General features: G+C 44.0%; 1 protein-coding gene across 1 annotated transcript; it reads right to left on the bottom strand.

The window, feature by feature from the left end:
* Nucleotides 1-6927: 6927 nt before the first annotated feature.
* On the bottom strand, nucleotides 6928-7905 carry GPR171 (G protein-coupled receptor 171). Its single transcript, XM_010190788.1, has one exon. The coding sequence runs from the start codon at nucleotides 7903-7905 to the stop codon at nucleotides 6928-6930; it is 978 nt and encodes a 325-aa protein (XP_010189090.1).
* Nucleotides 7906-11518: the final 3613 nt, after the last annotated feature.

Here is an 11518-nt window from a genome sequence, read left to right as displayed (position 1 = left end):
AGATAAATTAAAAATGAAAAAGCTTTCTATTTCAAGTAAGAAGATATTGCAACCTAACTCAGAATGGTCTACGTTAGCCGATTTATGTCTATTTGAAGTGTTTTACTTCTGCAAACCCCTTGTCCAAGCCCAGGGTGCCCCAGTGACTGGAGTCTCCTAAAGGAAGGCTGTGGGGCTGGCTGGTGGGGCAGGGCTGTTCGGCTCTGGGGAACTGGGAAGGCTTCAAAACTAAGGTCCGTTTTGAGGCAAAATTCAAGTGTAACTTTAGTCTTGGCCTCACTGCCTCCCTGTTGTGGGAGTTCTGCTTGGTTTGGCTTTGTTTTTCTTAGAAAAAAGGGTCCCCAGGAAGGTGATGTGCAATTGCTCAGCCCAATGTGGGACAGACACATCTGTGCAGATGCAGACGTACAGACAGCACAGCCTGACACACAGACGTTCACTTTCCAGAGCTGCTCTGCTTTGTCCACTCCTCACCACAAACTGTTAGGGAGAAGGGAGCTCCATGCAGTTCCTGCCTTGCTCACGTGAAACCCTCTCAGAGCAGAGGTGTTTGCGCTGGTTATTGTTATATTTAGTGTAATTTACACAAACGAGAGGAGTTTTGTGTTCACATTGGTCCTGGAAGTTCTGTATCTTAAGTTTTTCCTTTTGTGTGAAACGGTGTCATTGCAGATGATGGTACATGTCTCAGGCATTCCTTTTCAATAAGTAATCCAAAGTGATTAAATAAAACACCTTACAAATAACCAAGTCTGGATGTTATGAAGAGGTAGGAAGCAGTCACATGTGTGGCTGCCTCAGATGCAGTTGTGGGAACATTGGTGCATTTGTGTGTAGCTACATGCTTTTGTGGTTTATTTGGCTGCAGAGATGCGGTGACTCCGAAGTCCTGGACGAAAAGGAATCTCTGTCCTCAGCCTCCCTGGCAGGTTCCAGTCTTCCTGTTTTTCAGAACGTGCTGCTAAGGTTTTTAGATACCCAAGCTCCCTCATTATGTGAGTATTGACTAATTATGCTCCAAAGTAGCTCAGAAGTCACTGGTCTGGCTGCTGAAGTGGCTGTTTTGCCGTAGCGGGCGTTTCAGTTTCCATCATTGCCTGCTCTGCTTTCACATGCATGTTTTTTTCTGAAATCTCCTGCCTTGTGATGGGATCTTTCTGTGACTTTTATTTCTTCCTTTTCAGAACAGGAAAATTGGCAGAAACTTTATTTCTGTTTAAGCTGTAAGAGATTTGGGGAAATTACTTGCACTCCATGCATATTTAACACAAACACCTCTTTTTGACACATCTACATTCGAAGTGACTGACTTGGAAATTACACGAGTGTTAAAGTGGGGAGTTGTTAGCTGACATGGGTGGATTGAAAAAGGGATCTTTTTGTTGTTGGTTGCTGCATAAAATGTCATGGTTTAATAAAACTTCCTGATACTGTGTTTCTGGTATCTTAAGTACTGCTAGTTGCAGTATTTATTTTTTCGGGTGCCCTAGAAGGAAAGGGGATCTTAGGTGGTTTGAAACATGATACCGAAATCTCTCAACATCTGAAAAAGGAGAAACTTGTAAAGAATTTGTTGCAGACTCAAGGTATTGGCAGAGCTCTGCTTTCATGGCAGGGGTGACCCTGGTTTTACTCCACCATCCCAACTATTTGTTACTTTGGGCTGTGTCGGATGCGCTGTCCTTCACCTGTGCAGGGAGAGCAGCCAGGGAGTGGTTCCCTTGTTGAAATATCCCTTGGGATTATTGTGAGTTGGGCAAGTTTTGTGGTGCTGTGTTGTTTTTATTGTGAAACGACCTGCACGTAACCGCTGTGTTTTGGAGGAGGGCAGCTCACCCATGTTTTACGATGCTCCACCCCACGGTACCCAGTCTGCACTGCAGTGAGAATTCCTAAATAGAGATAGTGTTATATATGAAGCTAATTTGAGCTTGTAAAGCGTAACTTGCTTTTAAATAAATATTGATGATTTGGATTTGGTAGTTCTATAGCTGGAGGCTTTGCTGCCCAATAGAGTTGGCATGGTATAAAGCTATTTTCTGCGAACTGCAATGTTGCAAACCTTTCTGTGGCACAGAACAAGTCAAATTAAGTATAGCTGTGACAAATGAAAACTTAATAACAATTTTCTATGTTGTATTTCTCTAGGCTTTTCTTTGGCACTGACAAAATAACATGTATTTATTTTTAATAAACTTTTTCCTGTTGTGCATGAGCACATTTAATGGATAAAATGCACTATGCTATCAAGCTTTAATAAAATACAGCGTTTACATCTTGGAGGCCTGGCATGCAGAGAACTTGAGTTCTTTGAAAATATTTTAGAAGGTTTTCTGTTACGAATACACAAGTACTATAGATAAGACAGTAACACTTACTGTCATTTAATATAATTTGGGAGGAAAGGACAATCAGTGGTGGTCTGTTACAATCCGAGACTTCAACTTTAGTTTTCTTCCAGAGACAGAAACCTGTGCAGGATGCCTGAGGTGTTCTTAGTGGGTCTTTAAAATGAATTCGCTGGTGTTTGCAATTTGGTTACTTGAAACCCAAATACTTCTAATTGAAAGTGCAGCTTAACTTCATTTTTTTTTTTGGTAGCTGACCCCAGTAGTGACCATGAGAAGATGGAGTTTGTGAATTTGGTGCTGCTCTTTTCTGAATTCACTCGGCACGATGTCTTCTCCCACGACGCGTACATGTGCACTTTAATATCACGCGGAGACTTGTCAGTCGCTGCGGCTGCCAGAGCACAGTCACCGAGCAGGGAGGCCCTGGACGAGCACTGCTCGAAGGACCACAATGGGAAGCTGCAGGTAACACTTCGAGCTGCTTCTCCCACGTTTTGTACCCTGTTTTGTCACACAAGAGTCACCGTCCTGGTCTGTGAGTGTCCCTGAGCAGAACTGCTCGCAGGATATACGTAAGGTTTTGTTTCCCCTTTGGCTCCTGCCCTTTTCTATGCTTTTGTAGATTTAGGCTTGAGAAGTAATTTTGTGAATTAAGGCACATCATAAAGATGTTAAAGTTGGTATCTGAAAATGTCTTGCCATCAATACTTTTTTCTTGATTTTTGAAATGGGTGGAGTACTTGGGTTTACCTGTGATCGGTTAAACTGGTCTTCAGTGAAATGGGACTGATGCTTTTTTTTCCTCTCTGGCGATTATTAGGATCATGGTATTATGGAACATATGGGCATTGACTCAGGAACTGGTGGTATCTTTGATGTAGACAAGAGTGACTTTAAGGCAGATTTTGGTTCGGAATTTCCAGTAGGTTTAACTTTGGATTCTCTGCATGCCTCTGCCTGTGCCACCACCCTGCTTCCACCCACAGCCGCTGTCCTCCGGTGTCCAGCCCCTGTTGTGTCAGGGCATTGCCTCCCTCCTCTGCATCTGCTGTGACACCCAACTCCTCTTCTGCTGTCTCTGTGCACACTGCTTTCCCTCCTTCCCTTCTTGCCCCCCAGCATGCTGAGAGTGCTGCGTATTATGGTTAAGCATGAATAAAGATGCAGATTTACCACTTCTTTGACATCGAAGAACCCATTGATACCATTTGCTTCTCAAGTGACTGTGTTTTGGCTGTTACCTTCTCTTCTTACCGTTGGCCTGGCCCTGCATCACTCTTCAATCTCCCAGTTCCTCGTTCTGCATCCCTATGGACTCCTGTGCCCAGACCCTCTTGCAGGATAGAGGGACCCCAGTATCTGCCTGGCATCTGTCACACTGGTTGTTCCAAGCATATCCATGCCTGCCTACAGTGTCACCTCCCACTTCACCCTTTTCATTATTTTCCTTCAATCACAGGAATATCTCATGTGTCAGTGGCATAAGAAATGTGGAGATTGCTCTGAATCATAATACTTTTTTCCTGACTAGTTTAAAACTTGTCTAATAGCAATGGAGATATGCACAGAGATAGAATGTGGATATGTATCTTAAATTTCAGGCTTGATTACCACTGCTCTTGCTTTGTCTGTCTTTGAAAACACTGCAGATGTTTAAAAAGTAACTAAGCAAGAACAGAATTGTATCTCTGAATGCAACAGCTGAATTTGGAAAGCTAGAGGTTACACTTCCCTTCAACGTTTGTTTTACATGACTTAGATCTTTTCTTCGATGCCTGAGGAGCCGTGTGAGAACGTGAACTCCTCTTTAGACCGAAGAATTTTGGTTACCAGAGAGAGGTCGATCAAGAGGGACAGACCGCGGGAACCAATCTTCCCATCTAATTATGATCTCCTTCGCCACCTGCAGTACGCAACGCACTTCCCCATCCCCCTGGTGAGTGAGTGGGCCCCACGTGCGGCCGTGCTGCCGTGGTGAGGTGACAGCAGAGCAGTGAGAGGATGAAATGTCACTGCTGACAAAGCCAGGCTGTGGCCTTGCCCAAGGGCTCCCAGCCGGTTTTCGTGATGCTATGGGGTGCCCTCAGTGCAGCACATGGGCGTCTGATTTATCAAAAGGGGGTGGCTGGGAGAGCAATGAGAGGTGCAGTAAGGTATGATGGTTTACTCGGGTGAAGGAGACCGGCACTGTGTTCTAGGATCTGATCAAAGTTAGCTACATAGAAAATCTGGTACTGCAGCTGGACAGTGGATGACTACCAAAATACCTGAAAGCAGCAGCTCAGAAACGTGTGGGACAGCGGTGTTTTTTCCTCCCGCCCACTCCTCATGTTTCTGGCGTGGGTTTTTGGCTGTGCTGGTGCTGTTTGTGTGGACTGATGGGAACTGAAGCAAGGCCCTGAATAACATCCCCGGTCCCAAACCCCCTGCAGCTGCTGCAGGGCAAAAAGGGCCCGGATACTGAACAAGACTTGAACTGGAACGTAGATACTTGAGGATTTATTATTTATTTATTGTTTTTCTTTAAACAACAATAATGTTTTAACAATATCAATCCTATCAATACAAGAAGTGTCATGTGAGAGTATGATACAATAACCTCGGTTTTCTTTGCGTTACATTTCTTACTCCACAAAGTTTGGGTTCTGATTTATAGCAGGTGAGCTGCTGTGAGAGTGCTGAATGAGCTATTTCTGTTCAGGACAGGTTTGAATGCTTGCTTAGAGTTTGATTTATATTTTAAGAGCTAGAAAAAAAGATAACTTGATTTGGTTTTGTTCCTGAAGTATTTTTGATTTACAGATCAAGCTAATCCAGGTAGCTGCAAATATATTGTCGTGGTTTAGGGCTGGGCTGGCCACTAAATCCTGGACAGACGTTCTCTATTAACCCCTCTCCCGTCCCCAGAAGGGAAGAGAAAAGAGAATAAGGGAGAGAGACTTTACGGGTTGGAAAATAAACTAACATATTTAATAAAACAATAATACTAATACTACAGGATAATATTGTAAATAGGAAAATAATGAAATATATACAAATATGTACAAATATATATAAAACCAATATAAAATCCTCCCCCCACCCCCCCCCCAATGACAAATACGTCACCAGAGGCTCTGCAGAGCCAGGCACTGGAAAAGTCCCAGACCAAACTCAGCAGCAGGTGGGAGCAGGATGCAGGACACACAAATCGGGATCAGCGGCAGACGAACTGGCAGGATTCTGCTCAGGCCTTGGCCTCTGCAGGATCGAGTCAGGCAGAAGGGTACCAGATCAAAGGGCTCCAAGATGGAAGAAGAGATTGAGACCCTCGTGATCCCTCGGCTTTTATACTGACTATGACATATGTGGGATGGAATACCTCGTTGTTCTGTTTTGGGTCCGCTTCCCCCCTGTAGGCGCAGACACTGCACCCATGATGAGACAACTGACCTTGAGCATATCTTCTAGCAGCACTGTCTGGGAAAACAATGCCTTTAGTGTCAGCAAGTTCACAGAATCACAGAATCGCTCGGTTGGAAAAGACCTCTGAGAACATCACATCCAACCGTTCCTGTCTACCCCCTAAACCATATCCTTAAGTACCTCATCTACTCGCTCTTTAAATACAGCCAGGGATGGTGACTCCACCACCTCCCTGGGCAGCCTGTTCCAGCCTCTGACAACCCTCTTGGTAAAGAACTTCCTCCTTATCTCTGACCTGAACCTCCCTTGGCACAGCTTGGTGCCGTTTCCCCTTGTTCAGCCACTTAAAAGAGACTGAGCTGAAAAGTAAAATCACTACATAAAAAATTAGTTCTATTTAGCTCAAACCAGGACACACACATATATATATTTTAAACTTTTGATTATTGAATATTCTACGTATGCATTATTTTTTGAAGTAATTGTAAGTTAAATATTAATTAACTTAATTGCTGTTTTCTAAATTCTTATGAATAAAGCAAGTAGAACATACTGAATATTTATACTTACTCTATCTTAATTTTATTATTTCCCTGAATTTTCTGTAATAATGTGTTGTTAGCTTTTTTTTGTGTTCATTGAAGCAGCAGCAAGGAAAGGCAATGGAACTTGGCAAGGACAAGATTTATTTATAAAGATTACAGGTGTGACGTAAGCAGATACCTTTAACTCCAAAGCATTTTAGAGGACATTATTTACTCCAGAAAGTGATTTGAAGCTATGCTGATTAAAAAATGATTGTATCTGTGCAACTTATGAACTGCTGTTAAATAATCTCTTCATTTGATTGCACCAAGTCATTTACAATAGGAAGTACACAACATTTAACTTAGAAAAGGTGGGTTTGGGTGTTCATCATAAATAATTCCAAGGTATGCTAGGGTCTGTCTGAGTGTGCTGTGGTTTTGGGTGTTGCTGGTCCTTGTTAGGCCATCACCAGTATGTTCGGCTGCCTCCAAGTGGCATTAAGGGATGCTGGGCAGACCCCAACATAGTGGTCGGTGTTGAAGTTTTCTCCTGCTCGGGTGCATTCAGCAGGGGTGGCGCTGGCCACAGTGGCTGTGGGGGTGTTCATGCCAGGATTTACTGGTCCCTCTGATGTATTTTAGGATCAGTGCTCTGGCACCTGCTGCTCCCTCCTGAGCTGCACCTCGTCGTTCCTGGAATCCTTTGCCTCTTTAGATGCTGCAAAAGTCTCAGAGAATTTCAGCCGGAATGACTTGGAGAGGTGGTAATAGAGGATGGGGTCGAAGCAGAGGTTGGACACGGCGAACAGCAGGGTGGACTCCTTGGCTTTGAAGAGCGCCTGTTTGAGGGAGCAGCTGGTGATGGTGTCACTCTGGCTCAGGGTGTAGGGGATGCGCACGATGTGGTATGGGACGAAGCACAGGAGGTAGCCCGCTGTGACCAGCAGGATGCTGACCAGGGCTTGCTTCACGTTGGTGTAGCTCTCGCTGTATTTGTTTCGGTAGAGTTGTCTCACAACCAGGAAATTGGAAATCAGTATCACAGCTGAGAAATTCAGAAATATTGCTGTGCATATGAAATTGGTAAACACGTGCCAGTCCCTTCCAAACTTAGTTTTGAAATCGATGCATCCTGCCCCAGGTCTTTCCTCGATGGTTTTTGTTGGAATAGCCATGTTAGGCACTGTGATGAGGAGCACCATGGTCCACACGACTGCTGACAGCATCTTGGCAAACCCGGGCTCCTGGATGCGGTAGATCTTGTAGCTGTGCATGAGCTGAAGGCAGCGATCCATGCTGACAAAGCCCAGAAATATGATCGATAAATACATGTTCAGGTAGATGAAGCAGGCTGTAACTTGGCAGTGGAATATTCTCAGTTTCCAGGGTGCAACTCCTAGGTCAACAATAATCTTTACTGGTAACGCCAAAGTCAACAAAAAATCCGCAGTTAAGAGGTTAATTAAGTAGATGCTCATACACTTCTGTTTCTGACTTTTTTGTGTGAACGCCCATAGCGCAAAACAACTTCCAATGAATCCCATAAGAAAAATCAAGTAGTAAAAATAGGTAAAAGGTTCCATTTCTCTACTGATGTGGCATTGTGAAACGTTGCTTGACATGGTGAACTTCTTGTGCAAGTTGGAGATAGCAAGAACCTACAAAAAGAACCAAGACAACATTAATGACAGCAACTTTTCCTGAGTGACAGGAGTTATTCTTGGATAATTGTTTGATTAATTCCATGGAAAAAATGCAATTGGGAAGCAATATTTTTCTCTTTTCATGCTGCTTCACAGATATTCAAGAGAGCTTTTTTCTCATGTCAGGAAAAATTGGGAATGTATTGGGATTTGTTCTTCTGAGAAACTCTTGCACTTGAGCAGTCTGAGTGTGTTGGGTTCAACCAACCAAAACACCAGTGAAAAGGTGTGAATCTGTTTAAGCATCCAGTTAATAATGGTCATACTAAAACTTCATAACTTTTGAACTATTGGAACTATGCCTAAAAAAGGGCAGTATCTGTAGCAGACTTGTTCTATAAAAACGTATTGGGAGTGTTGAAGTTAATGCGGTGTCAAACCAACACGTGTATGTGTCAGAGGAGCAAACTGTTCTGATCAATCCCAGGTCTTTGCAAAATGCTCCCTTCCTGCTGGAAGAGAGGATACGTTAATCACGTATCTTTGTGAAGCCTTTAGAAAAAGCACATTTTGAAAAGCAGCTATTAAATAATTTTGCTCACTTTCTTTTTAGGCTTCACTAGGAAAAAAAGCAGAAAATGTTTGTCTTCTAACTAAATATACTGCTATGTGGTCAAGCAACAATGCCTACAGCAAAGGAGAGGAAAAACACTTGAGCCTGGCTTTGAGTGCGTTTGGCACCGTTAATTTTCCAGGCTGTGTTTTTGTGTAGATTTCGATGGCTGGAGCAGCTGAGGACCGAGAGCAACACGTACCTGTGCTGGTGCTGGTGGTCTCTGGGCTCCTCAGCATCGGCCCACGGGGGTCTGGGGTCTCCGGGACTGCTCCCGCAGCCCGGCAGCGTGCAGGCCTCTTCCTCTGACTGTGTCTGCTGGCTCTTGAAACGTGGCTGTGGTTTTGAATGTGCTGGCTGACGCAGTTAAAACCAGCGTGCGGATCACTACACCACGGGGGAGTCACCCAAAGAGAGGTGACAGAAACGTGCGTGTTCATGGAGCAGCCCAGAGATCTCCCTTTGCCTCCTCTCGCACCAAGGGGATGGCACAGGGAGCAACGGGGAGGGAAGTGGCTGCAGATGAGCTGAGGTGGCCGTGTTGGTGTGGTGATTATTGCAATTATCACTGTTCAAATTACACTTTTGTGGAGGGAGGGTGCTCGGAGATCTCAGCCTGTCTGTGTCAGAGACAACAGGGATGTGAACTGCTTCATTGCTACCAACATGAAGGCAGAGCAATGTTCACTCTCTTCCTGACTTTAAGCAAGCCAAGCACTATTAAAAACAAAAATGACACACTAATGATGTGGGGAAAATGTTTATAATTAAGCTTTTTGGTTTTTTAAAACCAGGAGAAAATGTCTTAACACCAGGCTAAGTGGCTGAGGCACTCACAGTGATACTGAAACCCCGAATGTTAGTGCTTTGTAGTTGAGAAACCACAGGAATTTACAAATTGCGTACCAGTGCTTTATGAAGAAACAAAGCAAGAATGTCTGGTTTTCAGTTTAGTCATTAAAGTTCAGACCATCTTTTTTAAGGTGTTAGCAAAGCTTCATAACCTGGAGTGATCCTGCGTTCAGGTCTGAGCAAACATGGACTCATTTTATGAGGCTGTGCTCATGATGCAAAACTGACCTTGCTATACTTGTGGTTTGCTTTTTTTTTAATGAAATGTAGCATTTAGTCAGTTGTTTCTGCCTCTCTGTGTCTGTCTCCCTGTTTCTGTACAGTCAGTTTACAGCTCAAAAAGCTTTTCCAGGTTTGGTAAATCTTTACTGAAAAACGGTCTGCACTTCCTATACACGTGTTTTGGGAGGAGAAATATGAAAATGTGACTACTGAGTCATAATTCTGTTTTTATTTTGGTTCAGTGTCATCCTCTTCCTCTGTCTTATCTGTCCAATTTAAAAGGTCACTTTAGTTCATAAATTGTAGATGCAGATGGTAGATTTTGCTGTAATTAAGGTTGCTGAGACTTCTCGTAGAACTCTGTTTTTGGTGGTTTAAACTTTGCTGAGTTTTTGACATTTGATTTGCAATGTTCCATGATGCTCAGGCTGACCCCTGGGACCGGAGGTGCTGCAGGGAAGGGAAGGGGTGCTGATGTGGCTGGGAATTCAGCCAAAATGATTCAATCTTTGCTGAGAACGAAGCTAGGAAAAATAGCACCTAAACCTTAAAACAAAAAAAACCAACAACCAAACAGCCTGAATCTGATGACCTTTAAAAGAGCATAGGGAGTCTTCTGTGGCTGAGCCTGCAGAGACCCAGCAGCTCCTCAGCCTGGGCACAGTTAGCAATGTTGAGTTTAAGTTGTTGGATCACCGTTTCACAGATACGCAGTACCCTGGGGTGATGATCACTGGATGTGCTAATCAAGATGCGCTCATAAAAATAGTTATTTATTGGGGTGAGATGGGGAACGTGTGAGGGTGTTGGCAGAGGGAACCCACCCCCTCTCTGCTGTGTTACTGTCAGCAGATACAGGGGCGTTCCCTCGTCACAGCTCTGGTGGCGACTGTGGCCTCATTGGGGAGATCAGAGTGGCATCTGCCCCTCGTGCGTCAGTTGTTTTTGTTGGGTTTCTAAAACATACAGTGTCTTGAGATGACATCCTGCAGAATTAAACTCCATGAGAGTCCTATTGCTAATTTCTGCAGAACTGGGATTTTTGGTATGTTGAGGCCGTTGTGGAGTGAGTTTTCTCTCCTGAAACAGGATTTTTGAAGGTTCCTCCAGCGGGAGGTTGGTAAGGCAGGAGCAGGTTTGGGTGTGACCACAGGACTGGGGTCTGAGCTGGCTGGGTTTGAGGTGTGCTGTGCTGGGAAAGGTGTGAGAGAATAGTCTTATCCACGGCAAACGGAAAATGGCCCCGTGCCTTTACATCCCAGCTCGTATGGCACAGTAGGGAGCAGGGCTGGGGAAGTGGAGCAGAAACTTGGTTTAATAACAGTGTTATCTGTGACTTGTGCCAGACCACAGTAGCATTGGGGCTCACAGAGGCATTTTCTGACCATTTTCTGTTGGAGAGGGGTCTAGAAATTCAATGTCACTTTTTCAAGTGTGTTGGTCAGTATACTTTTCCCTGGATTGCCTGTATGTAGATTTTTGTCATTCTAATATCAGTCATCTGGTGGGGTGAAGAAACAATTTTACAATAGAAATAATCTTTTCAGTGTTTGCAAAGTAATTAATTAAAAGTTACACAGATATTTACTGTGGAAATGTTTTCATCTCTGTATGCCACTGTGCTTTCATAGCGGCGGTTATTTAGCTTTACGTAGGCAAATACCAAGCCATGCCATGTAAGGACCTAAAAGTTTTAGCCGTAAATTACAAGAAATCTCCCACAAAGCGACCGATTCCCTTCTCCAGCAGGAGGTTTCCCTTTGCAGGAAGAGCCTGAGTCTGACAAGAATTGGAGCTCTGAAAAAAACATATCAATAATCTTGAATGTGTTCTCTTTGAAACACAACCAAAACAGCTTTCTCCTGTAGTTGCTAAGGGCTGGTTTGGACTGAGGATCCCCCAGGC

Source organism: Mesitornis unicolor, unplaced genomic scaffold, assembly GCF_000695765.1.
Source record: "Mesitornis unicolor isolate BGI_N332 unplaced genomic scaffold, ASM69576v1 scaffold3468, whole genome shotgun sequence".
Lineage (NCBI taxonomy): Eukaryota > Metazoa > Chordata > Aves > Mesitornithiformes > Mesitornithidae > Mesitornis > Mesitornis unicolor.
This window is presented reverse-complemented; position numbering and strand designations above follow the sequence as displayed.

Coding starts and splice junctions, on each gene's coding strand:
- GPR171 (XM_010190788.1), bottom strand. CDS start 7,905: ATGTCAAGCAACGTTTCACAATGCCACATCAGTAGAGAAATGGAACCT.